Below are 16000 nucleotides of genomic sequence, written 5' to 3' on the forward strand. Positions count from 1 at the left end.
TCGGCCATCCTCCCATTGGTCACAGTGCAAGTCGAGGATTGATATATGGCCACCGTTATAGTTATAGAGAGATGGGGTCATCTTCACCCCCTTATTCGTTATACCGATCTCACCTCGGAATTGGCACTGATCTTTGTTGAACCCATCTTGCCGGAATCTAGGAACGCAGCTGGATAATCGGCCAAGATTCTGGAGTACGCATGCCCATTTGTCATCCTCCACGCAAACAGGGATGTATCATTGGTCGTCTTGAGAATCTCTTCCTGGAGTATCATGGACATATTGACATCGGATATACCCATAAGACAGTAAGCTTGGTTTTCGACCCGAGTGGGTTGCCCCTTGGCCGCCCAGAACATGTGCACGGCGAGCTCTACGCTCAAGGTCTTGTCGATATAGCAAGTGTCCACCCATGCGTATCCCAGCCCGTACTCAATGGCCATCTGACAGGTTTTCTCAACCTTGGAAATACTTTTCTTCAACGTGGCTGTCGGCAAGTCTCATCTTGTCCAACGTACCTTCGTCGTCACCCCACGTGTGTGACAGGATCGCGTACGGCTCGAGCGAGGAATCAGGAAATAATTCAATGGCGAGCGTGCGCGCGTTGATGAATCTCCTGAATGCGGTGAATAAAAGACATAAAAATGATTTTTTTAGATGTTGATCATGTGTGCCGTCTTCAGATACACTAAATGGAGTAGATGTGATCGCGGAGGGACAAGTCACTCCGCAGGCAACCAGATCTTTGTATTTAGTTGTTCAGCCGGCAAGGGTCAGCAACCTCGACGAATCGCAAGCCGTCCGAAACCCAGCCCACCTCACATTGGGCGAGCAAAGAGCCAGACCCGGTCAGGTTTGAATTCAGGAAACCGGCGGGAGGTAACCGCCAGCTGTAGAGCCTGGAGCACTCGATACAACAAGCGTCAAGCTTTCTAAGACGCCGTGTCCATTTCCCATGGATCTTAAATTGATCAGACGTGGTAAATTTCGGAAGATCGAGATAACCACGACGATGAATTGTGCAAGCAAGAACTGCAAAGTCCCCCTGACATTATTCAGGGAAGACAAACGAACCGAGGTAATCTCCAAGTTCTGTCACCAACGTAGGTCTCGCTGTACAACGGTCCATTTATTCAGTTTGGTCTAACTCGCGCAGACACATGTAATGAATTCTTCAAAACGGGATGCGACTTGAAGAAGATGCCGCACGATGTCGTCTGCTACCTCCGTAGGTCTCCATCGCGAATATCCAGAGACCCTCAACGCGTCTGACTGGAGTAGACATCAAGTGTCGTATCATCGATTGCACCAATGGTCGACTGCAGTATCTAGACGACCATGATCCGAGCGAGACCCCTCAGTACCAGCGGGAGAGCTATTGTGCAGATCGTGGGTTGAATCCGATATCTTCACTTCCGGGACAAGCGGCCGCTAACTTGGATCTCATAGACAAATTTCCAATGCCCCAATGCCCAGAACCCAAAGCGAGGACAAACCAGGGACAGTTCTATGCTTTCTGCACAAAGCACAAGTGGTTCCTCGACGTATTCAATGCTCCAGACTGACAGCCTACAGACATGCCGCTATGAGGGTTGCGTCCAGAGATCCCTCGAGGGGCGTGACTTCTGCCCGAAGCGTAAGTTTCTCGCATGCTTTCCTCGAGCCCACAGCTAAAGACGAACCAGATAAGTGTGCAAATTCCGAATGCCCCATTATTGTGGTACCACAGTCCGCTTTCTGCGTACAACGTGAGTCCACCTAGATAGACCCACAGAAAAGACCTGAAGAGCTGATGCCCGTATATAGACGGGAAATGCATGTGGCCGGGTTGCAATGGCACGAAGCCCAACGAAGCTCACAATGGGGGGTACTCCGACTTCTGTCGCATTCGTACGCGACCCTCCTTCTTGTGACGCGGGTGCAATTTCGCTGACGATATTCTCAGATCTAACTTGCAACACCCAATTATGCAACGAAGTTAAGATCAAAGGCTCCCTTCACTGCGTAAAGCACACGTGCCTGGAACGAGACTGCGAGGAGTCGACAGGCTCGCATCAGTTCTGTGACAATCGTAAGCTGTCATCTAGATCCTATCTGAACCCATAAGTCACTGACCTGTTAGACCGCTGCGAGTATCAGAAATGCGAACATGCAAAGGCATGGCTCAGCCGCGGCAGGAAAAACAACTTGTGTGCTCTTCGTGAGTCCTCCATACTTTCAGCTGAGCTGAAATGATGAATGGTGTTAACGCTGCACCAGACAATTACCGTAGCAAGAACTGCCAGTTGCCTGTCAGCGAGATGGAACTGTACCGCAAGACTCGTAAGCCGAAGCTCAATTCCAAAGAAGGAGACGACACCATCATGCTTACATGATTCAGATGCATGCTCTAGCTAACTTTGCAGAGAGGAGGTTAAGATGGAGAAGCTCTGCCTCCACCGTAGGTTCACCTTCGGGCTACTTCCGCCGAGTTGCAATACTAACAATTGGACGCAACGTAGACTTCACGGCCCAGTTGGAGGAAGCTGGAGGAGACAAGGAGCGAGTCAAGTCCAAGACTCAAATCGACAAGCTAACAATGCAGCTTCGAGATGGGTACGAACAGCTGGCACAACATGATCGAAGACTTAAGGAGCTGGAGAGCCATAAGAGTAAATCAGCTGGGTGGTTCGGGGCGTGAGGACGATGATGAAGAATTGGAGGAACTTCTTAGACGTTGTCATTGCAAAAGCAGTTCTTTGCAAGCTTTCCAACCGGAATGTAAGATGATGTTTTCAATTCTTTGTTGTAGTCCGTCCACTTCGCTAAAGTAGAGTCGTCGTACAAGTCTAGCTGCAAAGGGGAGCTGAGCGAGATGGAGACCATGAAGTAAACTTTCCACGTCTCCTGACTGACTCCCGGGTCAATATTATTTGGTTATTTACGGGAAGCGGAAAACGCCGGGGGAGTCGATTTATGTGAAGAATAGGCTGTATCAGGTGATTGTAAAGCGACGATCTGCATGAGAACTCGTGCCACGTCATTACAGCAGGCATGAAAGTGTGTACGGTGTAATCTATGCACTCTTCTGGGGTATTCTCGTCGGCCCTCCTTAATCGTTGTTTGTTCCAACCTCCATATCCAGCTGCACACCGTTGCTGATTTCATAGTCAGCCAGCGTCATTTGGTCTTTGAATGCCTTCTGCCCCTGTCTCTGAAGCCTCATTCGGTTCGGATTCTGCCCAGTGTTTGCTGCAAAGAGCAACTTGATATTTTTGATAGTGTCTGATGGCATGCAGGAGATTTTGTGCTTCGCGCCCAGTCGGTTGTTGATGAATATTTCAATGATCTCTTCCGTAGGGCCCGCTGCCGGTGCTCTTTTGGGGGGCTTGGTGGTGTCCTTTGGCTTCTCTTGTCGATTGCGTCGACGAGGAGAAGCGGAGCGATTGCGGTAGCCTCTGAAGGAACGTCCTGGAGGATCATCGTCTTTCTCGTCTCGGCCTGCGTCGAGGCTTTTCTCCTTGTATCTGAAGCCACCGAAATTGTTCTTGGGACGTGATCTGCCGGCTCGATCGCCGTATGATCGATCCACGTCTCTGTTCACTCGGTGCGAGTCTCCTCTATGTGAATCGCCATCTGGCCGGACACCTGGTCTTCTGTCCGGTTGTCCTCGACCGGAACCTCCGTCTGTGTCTGGATCACGCCGCTTGTATCCATTTATCTGTCGTGTATTTTCTGAGTCCTCATACCGACCACGACGGGGAGAGCGGGAGCGACTGCGATCTCGAGTTTCACGAGGTTGGTGTTGGCGCTCTTGACTAGGGTGTCGCTCACGCTGACTATTTTGGCGATCTCGGCGGGGAGGTGATCGGCTGCGACTTCGCTCGCGATCGCGTCGAGGCGACTGGCTTCGTCTAGGTGGCATCGAACGTGAATTTTCCGACATATTGCTGATGGAAATGTGACTGTATAATGTACATTCGGTAATAACTGGATAGACTCGCCGAGAAGTTAGGCAGTTGCGGTCGTTCTGAAAGTGGGGCGAAGTTTCGTGTCAACCCACTTTTAACCGCCAAAAAACCGACGACACTTCGTCCTTGAACTATATCGCATAACACACTCGTTTTGGAATTCTTCAGTCTGCGAAACATTTTGTGCGCCTTTTTTCATTTATTTTTCTTCTCTTTTCTTCAGGGCGGCTTCACAGCTTCCTTTCAAGAAGAGCATCAATTCCCAACTGCCTATTGGACGGTATTCACTGCTCACACTTGTCTTACTCATTACGTGTAGCTGTGAGTTTATGGAAGACGCCATCACGGTCGGTTTCTACAGCTTGTCGAACACCCGGGGAGTGTCACGACCTGGGTTGCATCGCATTGGTAGAGACCTCGATTAGGTGCTATCGACGAAGATTCTACTCTAAGGAGCGAAGGAAAGAAGATGACAACTTAGGTTTGAGGGAGCGCGACTAAGTCGTCCACGCTTGGCGGGGCTCCTACAAGGGTTATGATTGGCTTCCCATCTGGCACTGCCATGGCAGGTGTTCCAGCTGTAAGTCACCTGGTTGTAGTGAGTCTGCGAGGGTTGACCTTCACAACACCTAGCTATGGCGATCAGATATGAATCAGCTAACTTCTCGGACTTTTATGTAGTACTTACTGAATATGTAATTATTCATAGTCTGGATGGATTGCTAGGTAATAATATAGCTGCATAGTACGCTATCTATTGACGGGCAGTAAATGCCCGCAGGTTTGAGGTGAAGATGATGAAGATGATAGCAACGGACAACAAGATCCTCAACAAGACCTTACTATCTGGGAGGGTGAAAGAACAACAGATCAAGAGCTTTCTTGCCCTGATCAGGTACGACGAACTGACTGAATCTCATCAGGTCATCAGGCTTGAACAGAACAGGGCCTCAATAGGTCCTGGAATAGAATCATCTTAGCAGGTGAACAACAGAGTAAAGCCTTAGCAGGCTGGAATTGATCGACTCGAACAACAAAAGTACCTTAACAGGTACGAACAATGGCCTCAACAGGCATTAGTAACAGAATAAGACCTCAGCAGGTTATCAAAAATAGCTGGAGCCTCAACAGACGAAGGGAATAAAGTAAATACTACTGCTGGCCGCTTGTTCCTCTTCGCTTCCTCCAGAGAATGACTGACTACCTAGATAACCCAGGTCCTTAAGTATCCTCGAAACGTTCACTTATTGCATAAGTTATCCCGAAAACCGAAAAGCAAGACTCAAAGACCCTGCCCCTAAGTCACTATTGAGAAAGAAAGAAACAAGGCTTGAAGCCAAAGGATGCTAGATATCCACTTTCTCATGAACTAATCCTGAATACGACTATAATTATAAGGTACTGCTACGCTAGATTAAGAAGTTCTTTGGTAGTACTTAGGACAAGAAAGCCGCGTATAATCGGCTGGGGAGATTATACTAGAGAAATCAAGCCTGCTTCGACCTTTTTTTCTTCTCGCTATTCGAATCCATACTTGTGGATACTAGCGATGGTAGTTACATCACCATCCGAAGATTACTTGTTTGCCCACTTCTGCAGCAACAAGTCAGAATTTCCTCTTACTATTTGGAGGATATTAGAGCTGCAACGTGCCAATTGAGTATCTATAACCTGTAATTATGAGACAGCATCCCGCTACCAACCTATCAAGACCGCTTGTTCATATTTTTCCGCAACAACTGAAAGACAAACCCACAGCGCATAGAGAAGAGACTGTTTACTCACATCGCCGCTCCATCCACAGGCGTCAAAACACTCTTCATCAGGTTTCTTGCGCCACGGTGCGGAGGCATATTGATTCAATCATCAGGCACAACAATAACAGGGGCCGAAGAGAAATATTGAAGTGCACTCGCGGCTACAGCGGCCCTGTTCTGCTGGTAACGGGCGGATATGTCGGCGTCCCGCGCCGGCCTGGGATGTTAGAATGGGAGGGAGCGACATAATATAATTGGCAGACGACACAAGTATGGCTTCAACTAATTTCATGATTCAGCGTAAGACAGCTTTGATGAAAGACATGTCTCATGCCGAGTCCAAGAAACCGTCAATCGTGGTACATTTTCGACGATGGACTACTCAACTCGGCTTATTATGTACAGCAGAGTATATATCAGGAGTGAGGCTCCAAGAAAGACGCTGCAGATGTGTACCATCTTAGCGTGTCCGTACGGCCAGCTTGTTGAATGTCCCGAAGCGATGCAATGATGCGTCCTCATATTTCCTCCTTTTCTCCTCCGATACTCCTTCACCAACAAGTCCATGCACCTTCAATTGAAAAGGGAAGCAATCGCATGTCGCACGTCTGGGAGTCGAGGAGTATTCCACTTGCGGACACTGAAGTCAACATATCTAGCACGATATCTTCGGTAAAGGAGCCAATGAATGTGAAGGATATCGCCATTAGTCGACACGCAAAAATGACTATCGTGACAAAAATCGTATGAACCGCCTGTAACCAGCCTGAACGCCCGCCTATCTAGAAGGAACCGTAGAGCAGTTTTGTACAAATAGAAAAGATCAGTAAAAAAGCAGGGCCTTATGCCTTTTCCTTCTTTGACTTCTTCTTGCTCTTCTTGTCGGTGGATCCCTCTTCATCGGCCTTGCGCTTCTTGCCTGAAGGTGTACCGTCTTCGGACCCGCCCTCTGCCTTTCGAAGCTTCTTCAATTCTTTCTTGCTAACGACCAATGGGGATCCGTCGCTTCCCATCTGTACATCACCACGTTCAAACTTGCGCTTGAACTTTGCTACCGAGATGCCTGCTTGCGCCGCGAGGCGTTCGTAATCGACTTCAGAAAGCGCCTTAGGGGCGTCTGGTGTGGCGGCAACTTCGGAGACTCCTGATTTCCTCTTCTCCTTATTTGCCTTCTTCTCTGCCTTCCGCTTGGCCTTCTCGTCTTCAGAGTTATCCTTGTCGCTTTCGTCTGCCATTGGCGTATCCTCAACCTCTTGGATCAGGGGCTTCGTCGCATCAGGTCCAGCCAGGCCATCGGCGTCGGCATTGTAGTTTCTTGAAGGCTTGACTTCAAACTTCGAAGGCGAGGCTCCGTTGGGAGCAATCTTAACGCCCTTGGAGAGCATTGGCTTCCCTTCAAGGAGCCTGAGCTTGTTCTCCAACTTTGCTCGTGACATGATACCAAGCTTTACCCTTTCCTCGTCGTCAATTTGGATATCTTCGCCGTCAATTCCCTCGGCACTCAGTTCGGAAAGCGCATCGACACGCAAGCAAAGAGCGGCCTTTGCGGATAGCGTACGGGCAATCTTTCCCTTGTTCTTGCCGGTTGCTTGACCGACCAGAGACGCGTGGTAGATCAGACCGTACTTGGGTGTGTCGTGCTTCGTCTTCAACGCCCGGAACAGAGCCTTCTCAGCACCGAGGATTTGAATGGTACTACCGGGGCTCTTGGCGAGTTTCATGAGGGAGCCGGCGTGGGCAATAAGACGAGCTCCAACAAGCTCTCCGATAAGTTCGGTCAAGTTGGGTGCGATGGCCTTCATACGGGAAGTAAGGTATTGAGAGAGTTGCTGGCGGTACTCAGTGAAGCCGACGACTTGCTCAGCAAGCATCTTGATGGTCTCCAAGTCAAATCCGCCAATCTCCGTGCCCATACTGACTTCGGCTCCGGCCTTCAGTCGGGTCTCGATATCTTCGGGAAGAATCTCGGAAAAGTCGGTGGCGGAGGCGTTCTCTCGAGTGCCCATGGCCAGGATAATGCGAGCGTAGGCCAGGTTGTCGTTAACAATCCTGTCCATCTCCGGGAAATGCCATCCGTACCACTCCTTGACTCTCATGGCATAGTTATTCAGCTCCTTGTCCAAGTCATCCAACAGCTTAATAGCTTGTACGATCATGACATCGACCTTATCGGGAGAGAACTTGAGCTTGTGTCGAGAGATGGAATGCGACAGAGCCAGGGCCATGTTTCCCAAGTAGTCGCCTTCCAAATCAGGGAACAGTTCTGGGAGATAGGTTTTGATGGCTCGGAAAAGGTCGTTCGTCGAAGAGTCGGAGACGGGGGTAATGTTCAGCTGGGGCAGCACGTTGATGGCAGCGCCAAGCTTGGGATCGGCGACGGCGAGGGATGACTTCTTGCTCTCGTCCTTGATTTCATCTAGAAGCTGCTGGAGCATTGGGGTGACCTTGCCTTCAGTCAAGGACGTGTATTCGCCCAGTGCCTGAGCCGAATCCTCGAACTTGACCATCTTCTTTAGGGACAGCATGGAGTTAATGGCATCAGCGCCATTGAGCGCGGTGGAAACGTCATCTCGCGACAGCAACTTCTTATCCTTGGCCTTAAAAAGACCATATCTATTCAATTGTCAGTATATTTGGGGATACAGCTTCGCAATAGCTCAAAACTCACCCCGCGGGCGTCTCTGCAAGTACGAAGAGACCCATTATGGCAGGCAATTGGCAGGCAGTTGAAGTAACTTCCAAGCCAAAATCGCAATGACAGAATACTGCTGGTTAAAATATGGAATAGACAATGCTATTCAATTGACACAAACGACGGACTGAAGCCGAATCGTGACTGCTCTGACAATGTCAATTGAACAGAAGGAAGATTCGAAATAATTTTTCGGCGGAGCTCTGTCTGGAGCAACTTTTTTTCGAAGTGGGATGCAGAGTTCAATGCACTAACCCAAATCTGGAGGCGGTGACGGCAGGCACAACCAGGGTGCGATCCGGTTGGTTTTACATATAACTGCTGCTACATCACATCAATCGTCCTCTCTTGATCAGGTTTCGCGAAACAAGAAGATTAAAACAGGACTCTCGAATTTAAGTCTTATACGAATTGTAATGTGCTAATCCGCTCATGTCATGCTACAGGTACGAAGTAGCTTACTGCAGATACTTAGGCATCTGAGTTGGAGCTGATGCACTAACTCAAAGGAGAAAGCAGTGGAGCTAGTCCCGAAATAGCAAGCTGCGTGAGTTCAACGTCAACCTGGCAGGTGTGAGCTTTCGGCAGTGGGCGAAGGCAGACTACCGATATTACGATAAACCACCCTCCAACAGGTTTCCTTTCAAACTTGACGAAAAAACCACAACAGTCAAGATGGAGGGTCTTTTCTTCAACGTCAACAACGGGTAATTTTCTGAAAACTTCCCTTGAACCTGGGGATTTCTACTGACTCCGCCTGTAGCTACATCGAGGGTATTGTTCGAGGATACCGAAATGGCCTCCTTACCGGTGCCAACTACTCCAACCTGACACAATGCGAGACCATCGATGGTGAGTCACTCAGACGTACTATCTACCAGTACAGCAGCTTATCTTACCCCTAGATCTCAAACTCCAGCTCGGCCCGGCGTACGGTGACTTCCTGGGCTCTCTGCCGCCAAACCCCTCCACCTCAGCGCTTGCATCGAAGACGACCGACAAACTGGTTTCCGAGTTTCGATATGTGCGTGCCAACGCAGTTGGCTCCCTAGCGACCTTCATGGACTACCTGACTTACGGATACATGATCGACAACGTCGCTCTTCTCATCACCGGAACCCTCCACGAGCGTGACACGCGCGAGCTGCTGGAGCGATGCCACCCTCTGGGCTGGTTCGAAACGATGCCTGTGTTGTGCGTTGCCACCAATATCGAGGAGCTCTACAACAGTGTGTTGATTGAGACGCCGCTGGCGCCCTTCTTCAAGGGGTCTTTGTCGCACCAGGATCTAGATGAGTTGAACATTGAGATTGTCCGAAATACGCTGTACAAGAACTACCTCGAAGAGTTCCACAACTTCGTCAATACCCACCCAGACATGGCTGGAACGCCAACGTCCGAGGTCATGTCCGAGATTCTAGAGTTTGAGGCCGACCGTCGCGCTATCAACATCACGTTGAACTCGTTCGGTACCGAGCTGAGCAAGGCAGATCGTAAGAAGCTGTACCCCAGCTTCGGCCGACTCTACCCCGAGGGTACGCTGATGCTGTCGCGGGCGGATGACTTCGAGGGTGTGAGACTGGCAGTCGATGGCATCTCCGACTACAAGAGCTTCTTCGACGCGGCAGGCTTGGGCGGCGGTCCGGCTGGCCCGGGCAATATGGCTGGCGGGGTTTCCGATGGCCGAAGTCTCGAGGATATGTTTTACGAGAAGGAGATGCATATTTCCAAGGGTGCCTTCACCAGACAATTCACATATGCCATTGTGTATGCGTGGGTGAGACTTAGAGAGCAGGTAAGTGCCGAACACTTTTTACGTATACTTCCAGTGCAGTGGATAAAGACTGACAATCGATCATAGGAGATCCGCAACATCACATGGATCGCAGAGTGCATAGCTCAGAACCAAAAGGAGCGCATCGGCAACTACATCAGCGTCTTCTAATGTTCTGTCTCTACTTCTTCTAAAACTCTCTTTGCACTTTGTAGAATTATTTGATGGGGGTACAACGGGTTCAAAGCATACTGCAACTGTTTTTAATATGGCGCTGAGACGGTAGTGCAAATAGAGGTCAAGGCGACGGAATTTGCTGGTGTCAGTCCTGATCGAATGTGCCTCGTCCTACGACTGCTGTATGGTACATAGTAAATCGTATTACAGTTTCTCACTGCCACGTTCTCGTATGATACAACCTAATAGTCTACATGCTACTTGATTCACATCGTCTCCTGGCAGTTTAGAACGTAATCTGGTTCTTCCAAGTAGCTTCACCAAGTCCTAGTGTCTCAATCATATGTGTCCACCTCCCGCTGCCGCGTTCCTTTCTTTCCATATACCGCAGAAGCCTCTGTCGCTTGTGCACCATCAACCTCAAATCCCTCTTGCCCACTTTGTCCTTGTACCCTCTCCCTTTCTCGAGCTCATTGGCCAGCGCTCGGATCTTGGCAGTCAAGATGGCAATCTGCACCTCGCTGCTGCCCGTGTCGGGACCCGCGCGTACAGGCCTTGCCTGTTCTTCAATTCCTCGCGACAGTGCCTTCTGCTTCACTTTCTTGTCCGTTATGTGCCTCCCAAAAGTCTCAATGCACCGACGGATATTAGCGTGCCGTCTGTCCTTCGCGTTGCCATTGTCCAGATGCACGATACGGCTCAGCGCCTCCTTAGCCTTAAGGTGGTCCCGCGTGTGCTTTTCTAGGGCTTCATTCTCCTTCTCCGGGTCAACAGTGTCCCGGTGCTCGACCATGGGCTTCGTCAGCGTGTACGCCCGCTTGATGGCCTTGTTCAGCTCCTCCCTCGAGGCCAAGTTGTTCAGGAGGTGCGGGCTCGTGGGCAGACTGTGGGGCTCCTCGAGCGGGTTGCCGTCATCGTCTGTTGGCGGAGTAGACAGCGGTGCTTGGCCGGCGCTGTCAAAGGATTCCACGAAAGGAGTGGTCAGTCCGCGGATCTGGTCACCCAGCTTGACGCTGCGTTCGGCGGCAATCTTCTCCTTGATTTCAGCGTGGGCCGCTTTACGTTGTTGCATTTGCGCCCATCGATACGGGTCTTGTTTTGCGATCTTCTTCTTCTCTTTCTGGGATAATGAGGCCGTCTGGGTAAGGGGCAGGAGCGAGGGTGTTGAGGGCTTGGAAGCTGGACGGATGCATACTGGAGGCTTGATTAGCTCCTGGAGAGAGGCAATTGGGATATATCGAGTACATTAACTCACGGTTCAATGCACCTCCAAGGCGCGGAACGCCTGTTATTCGGGGCGGCATGGCGGCTGATCTGGTCTCGTTGCTCGCATCCAGACACGATACTCCGCGACTTGAACTTTTTCCTTACCGACATCCCTGACGCTTCAGGTCCAGACAATACTGCGTTTGAACGGAACTAGCCGGCTTTTGGGGAGGTGGTGGAGGTTTAAGTGGTTGAGCCACAGCTCACCAGCCATGACGCCACATGCTGCCTCGTTCCAAGGATGCATCATATCCAAACCCTGTCTCTACTACGTAACCCGTCACCGCCTACCGTATTGAGCCCAAAGCTCGAACTTTTTAGCGAGGGCAGTCGCAGCTTGCTACCCACAAATCGATTTTCGTGCACATTGAGAGGTTGCGAACATTTTCTTTTCGACCTCGCGTCAACCAGAGGGACTTTGCGCCAACATTCACATCCCAATTTCGTTCTTCACCATCACAACAGCAGATATACATCACTGCTCGCAAAAATGGCGCCTGCAAACCTTCCCGCTGTCTTCAATGCGACGTCGCAGGACATTGAGATGCTGCTCGCAGCTCAGTGCCACCTCGGCTCCAAGAACCTCCAGGTTCACATGGAGCCCTACCTGTGGAAGACGCGCGCCGACGGTGTCAACGTGCTCAACATTGGCAAGACCTGGTACGTATCCAATGCGCCCTTTATTGTGCTCTGTAATACAATTTTGTACTGACTCAAAATCACAGGGAGAAGATCGTCCTTGCTGCCCGCATCATCGCTGCCATTGACAACCCCGCCGATGTCTGTGTCATCTCCGCCCGCCCCTACGGACAGCGTGCTGTCCTGAAGTTCGCCGCCCACACTGGTGCCAACGCCATTGCCGGTCGATTCACCCCTGGTTCCTTCACCAACTACATCACCCGATCCTTCAAGGAGCCCCGCCTGATCATTGTCACCGACCCCCGAACTGACGCCCAGTCCATCCGTGAGGCTTCCTACGTCAACATCCCCGTTATTGCCCTCTGCGATACCGATTCTCCCACCGAGCACGTTGACGTTGCCATCCCCACCAACAACAAGGGTCGCCACGCCATCGGTACCGTTTGGTGGATGCTTGCCCGTGAGGTCCTCCGCCTCCGTGGTACCATCTACAACCGCGAGACTCCCTGGGACGTCATGGTCGATTTATACTTCTGTATGTCCTACCAAAGCAATTTATCACTATTTAATGGAATGCGCACTAACAAGATGACAGACCGCGACCCTGAGGCTGAGGCTGAGGAGAAGGTTGAGGAGGAGAAGGTCCCTGGTGCTGACGAGGTTGGTGCTACCGCCATCACCACAGGATTTGCTGGGACTGGTGACTGGGAGGCTGCCGCACCTGGCTTCGCTGGTGCCACCACTGGCAACTGGGATGGAACTGGCGATGAGTGGGGCAATGCCACTGCCGCCCCTACTGGCGAGTGGGGTGCTACCGAGGCCAAGGAGTCCCAGTGGTAGAATCAGAGAATTGCGGCGACTGAGACAACCCAGGGAGACACGGTCATTTGGTAAAACCACGCCACTACTCTCACCACCGATCTATGCCACGGCACAAAGCCACACATGGCAGTTTTGGCCGAAGGGCACATTGACTTGCACTAATGAGGGAAAGATACTCGTCACCAATCGTATAATCGATTTTTCCACTGTTTATACCCGGTGGTTATCCTGTTATGTGATTGGGGAGAGGGAATGCCCTGTGCAGTCAACGGAATGGACTTGACCGTTATTCCACCTTCGCTCTGAAATAGCTATCAACAATAAGATTCTGGGTCCCCTGGAGATGAAGTGAGCGTCTGGATGTGTGAAATCCATGAATCTGTAATACCCATAACATAAAACACGGCAAGCGTAGTTGCGACTTAACCTCTAGCAAGATGTGAGTTATCCCAAGCAGACCTGAACCACCTGGTTGTCTTGTTTGAATCTGGGTATTTCTTGAGACGCAAGTGTCCGCATGACCATGGTTCAGCTGACTGTATGTCAAGGAGGCTCGGCTTCATCGGCTCGATCATGTCAAGTTGTCCTTGTCCAACTCCCATGGTATTTCTTGCCTATAACGTCGATGCATTTATTACTACGACCAGTTTCTGTATGGCACGATGACATTGCCACTGGACTGAGCTAGTATCGTCTCGATTTGGCTGGGACATCGTGATTGTTGAAGTCAGAAAGGCAATATTACGACCAAGTTGGAATTCAAGATTAAAAGGAATGGAGCAGAGAAAATACTAATGTTCGTTGCTGGAAAGGGGGGCCTGCAAGCTCAACTTGACTAAAAGTGCTATGTTGAAGCAAGTAGCAGGCAATCGCCATAGACGCAGAGGTCTAATTATCCATAGGCAGAAAGGATTTGCGATAGCTAATTTTCTCACGGTCCCACGTACCCTTCTCTCTCCCTGTAATTATCTGACCCAGATAAAATCTCCCTCCGCGCCCCTATTTCCAAACAGTGTCAGTCTAGTAGTGTTGCGAGCAGCCATGTTGGCACTTGAGTGTTTAGAGGGAACTCCTGACGGACACGTTATATTTTCCAGCTAGGCCAGTTCTAAATTTCTTCTCTCTCTGTTTTGTTCTTGTTATCGTCTTCAGTCGAGAGCTAGGTAGCCAGGTTTATTGTAGAGTCGTCAACTCTCTATAGAACGATGTTTGGAAGATTATGCGCGGCGATATATAGGTATAATATGTCATACCCTGCACAAGCTGACTTGTTATTTGGTTCGAATCTGTGGAATAAACTAGAGTTACGCAGTAGTCATTACCAGAAGCGTATCGAAGTTGTACATACCCTTTTGTTAATTTGCTCGCTTAAGTGCAGTATTGCCGCCATTTCGCATCTTTGAATGGCAAGCTCTCAGGAGCAGACGTGCGACGAATCTCTCATGAGAACTTGACTAGTCATTTATCTTCTACATTTCGTCATTCTGCCTGGAAGGCGCTGGTGGCTTTAAGTATACTGAATTTAGATACGCCGAAAGATGCGCTCAACATTATAAGCGGGGATGACGAAAGCAATCACCTAATTATTGCTGTCAGGCTCAGTATCAACATTTCCAGAATAGTCGGTCCGTTGACTGAATATTGGTTGGGCTTATGATGCGAGTAGAGTGTTTCTTTTATGTCATAAATGGGAGGATTCAGTGAAAAGGTGCGCTTTATGAAATTACTAAAATTAGGACAATAACTAGGATAACTAAACGTGAGATATCCACGAACCTTCGCCATCTGTGTACGAGTGGTGGCATTGGCGCATACCATCTTGAAAGCAAAATCCTCTAGACTGCTTTTAAGTATAGGGACTTCGAGAAGCGCACTGGTGCTCATCTCTCATGTCCGAGTTGATGAACAGACCATGAGATGTACGCAGTTTGCAGGTCTTCATCAGTAAAGGTAAAGTACATTTGCCTATAGATGCGGAATACTTCTCTTTCAGCTTCCATTCACTATGATAAATATGATCCTCGCGAAAGACTAGGTGATCTATACTGAGTTTGCATCTCTCCAGCACCTGCACCATAGAAATCTAAGGTTAGGTGGCGTAATTTCCAAGGCCTCTAACCACTCCTGACAAACTTGGACTTGTCTCGGGTGAGCTAACACTTGAAGCAGAGCAAGCATGCGCGTATTGGAATTGAGCATGCATACAGGAAAGATGATGAGCTCATACGCTAAGGATACCATCGTCGGCCTCAAGATAGACAGGCCAGTACGTCCAAGCGCTTAGTTCGGATCGTCAGTAGCATACGAGTGTACACTTCGAGATGCCTACTAGAAGTCTCCGAGGCGTACTTCCTAGGCCGTCCAAACACTCTGCACGAATGTCGCGTTTTGTTTTTTTGGCAATGTTCCCAATGGAAAGCAAGTCATCCGATCAAGTTGGTCTTCTTGGGTTGGTAGACTGTCCAATCTGAGTATTTTGAAGTTGAATATCGACGACCCCCAGCCAGTCTTAACGGATCCTTCTATCATCCTTCCCAAGAAGTCGGGTCTGCACTATTGAAGTGTGCTGAAGTGGGCTGGGTAGCGTAAACGGAAGGAATTGCGGAAGGTTGTTCCCACCAAACATGCCGGACTGGACGTCCAATATTGGAAAGTCTAATGGTTGGTTGACGCCCAGCATGCTGACGACGATGCCAGTCCAACCTAGTTCCCCATCCACCTTGATTAACCTCGTACGAAATGCTCACGGAAAATGATTCCAGAGAAAGAGATCCCAGAAAAAAGAGGTAGAGAGTGACAATGTCCCAGCAAGAAGAACAGACTGCCGAGCGAGCTGTAGAACCCTGGATTTCGTTGGCTCATAATGCGAATACACTGGCACTCCTCGGCTTGAAATCCTCACCCAGAGGAGATGCACCCGAAA

At 49.8% G+C, this 16000-nt stretch overlaps 7 protein-coding genes across 7 annotated transcripts; 3 read left to right on the forward strand and 4 right to left on the reverse strand.

The window, feature by feature from the left end:
• Positions 1 to 79: 79 nt before the first annotated feature.
• Positions 80 to 781, reverse strand: BCR38DRAFT_52668 (uncharacterized protein). The gene is made up of 2 exons (XM_040865366.1): positions 519 to 781; positions 80 to 461 (listed from the first exon to the last, which is right to left on the reverse strand). The coding sequence occupies exon 2, from the start codon at positions 441 to 443 to the stop codon at positions 99 to 101; it is 345 nt and encodes a 114-aa protein (XP_040712472.1). The 5' UTR covers positions 444 to 461; positions 519 to 781; the 3' UTR covers positions 80 to 98.
• A 231-nt stretch (positions 782 to 1012) lies between these two features.
• Positions 1013 to 2680, forward strand: BCR38DRAFT_488232 (uncharacterized protein; the record flags this gene model as incomplete). Its single annotated transcript, XM_040864247.1, has 12 exons — positions 1013 to 1103; positions 1157 to 1228; positions 1282 to 1389; positions 1450 to 1544; positions 1576 to 1636; positions 1686 to 1748; positions 1807 to 1890; positions 1946 to 2071; positions 2123 to 2200; positions 2260 to 2322; positions 2408 to 2440; positions 2502 to 2680. The coding sequence occupies 12 exons, from the start codon at positions 1013 to 1015 to the stop codon at positions 2678 to 2680; spliced, it is 1053 nt and encodes a 350-aa protein (XP_040712473.1).
• Positions 2681 to 3103: 423 nt separating this feature from the next.
• BCR38DRAFT_298863 (ubiquitin-related domain-containing protein) lies at positions 3104 to 3871 on the reverse strand (the record flags this gene model as incomplete). Its single annotated transcript, XM_040854528.1, has 1 exon — positions 3104 to 3871. A coding segment is annotated over one exon (768 nt), but the record flags the coding sequence as incomplete, so codon positions are not given.
• A 2632-nt stretch (positions 3872 to 6503) lies between these two features.
• Positions 6504 to 8592, reverse strand: BCR38DRAFT_52688 (ribosome biogenesis protein). The gene is made up of 2 exons (XM_040865372.1): positions 8376 to 8592; positions 6504 to 8320 (listed from the first exon to the last, which is right to left on the reverse strand). Exons 1-2 carry the CDS (start codon positions 8408 to 8410, stop codon positions 6550 to 6552), a joined length of 1806 nt encoding a protein of 601 aa, XP_040712475.1. The 5' UTR covers positions 8411 to 8592; the 3' UTR covers positions 6504 to 6549.
• A 482-nt stretch (positions 8593 to 9074) lies between these two features.
• Positions 9075 to 10344, forward strand: BCR38DRAFT_460017 (V0 complex, c/d subunit of ATPase; the record flags this gene model as incomplete). Its single annotated transcript, XM_040862360.1, has 4 exons — positions 9075 to 9106; positions 9163 to 9251; positions 9305 to 10194; positions 10261 to 10344. 4 exons carry the CDS (start codon positions 9075 to 9077, stop codon positions 10342 to 10344), a joined length of 1095 nt encoding a protein of 364 aa, XP_040712476.1.
• Positions 10345 to 10636: 292 nt separating this feature from the next.
• BCR38DRAFT_488236 (uncharacterized protein) lies at positions 10637 to 11654 on the reverse strand (the record flags this gene model as incomplete). The annotated part of the gene is made up of 2 exons (XM_040864248.1): positions 10637 to 11544; positions 11606 to 11654. 2 exons carry the CDS (start codon positions 11652 to 11654, stop codon positions 10637 to 10639), a joined length of 957 nt encoding a protein of 318 aa, XP_040712477.1.
• A 452-nt stretch (positions 11655 to 12106) lies between these two features.
• BCR38DRAFT_460019 (40S ribosomal protein S0) lies at positions 12107 to 13095 on the forward strand (the record flags this gene model as incomplete). Its single annotated transcript, XM_040862361.1, has 3 exons — positions 12107 to 12276; positions 12342 to 12790; positions 12851 to 13095. 3 exons carry the CDS (start codon positions 12107 to 12109, stop codon positions 13093 to 13095), a joined length of 864 nt encoding a protein of 287 aa, XP_040712478.1.
• Positions 13096 to 16000: the final 2905 nt, after the last annotated feature.

This window comes from Pseudomassariella vexata, assembly GCF_002105095.1.
Source record: "Pseudomassariella vexata strain CBS 129021 chromosome Unknown BCR38scaffold_12, whole genome shotgun sequence".
Classification (NCBI taxonomy): Eukaryota; Fungi; Ascomycota; class Sordariomycetes; order Amphisphaeriales; family Pseudomassariaceae; genus Pseudomassariella; species Pseudomassariella vexata.

Excerpts from the sequence above, each read along its gene's own strand:
- BCR38DRAFT_52668 (XM_040865366.1), bottom strand. The coding sequence starts at position 443 with ATGGCCATTGAGTACGGGCTGGGATACGCATGGGTGGACACTTGCTAT.
- BCR38DRAFT_52688 (XM_040865372.1), bottom strand. The coding sequence starts at position 8,410 with ATGGGTCTCTTCGTACTTGCAGAGACGCCCGCGGG. Across the intron at positions 8,321-8,375 it reads CTTGCAGAGACGCCCGCGGG|ATATGGTCTTTTTAAGGCCA; the intron begins GTGAGTTTTGAG and ends ACAATTGAATAG.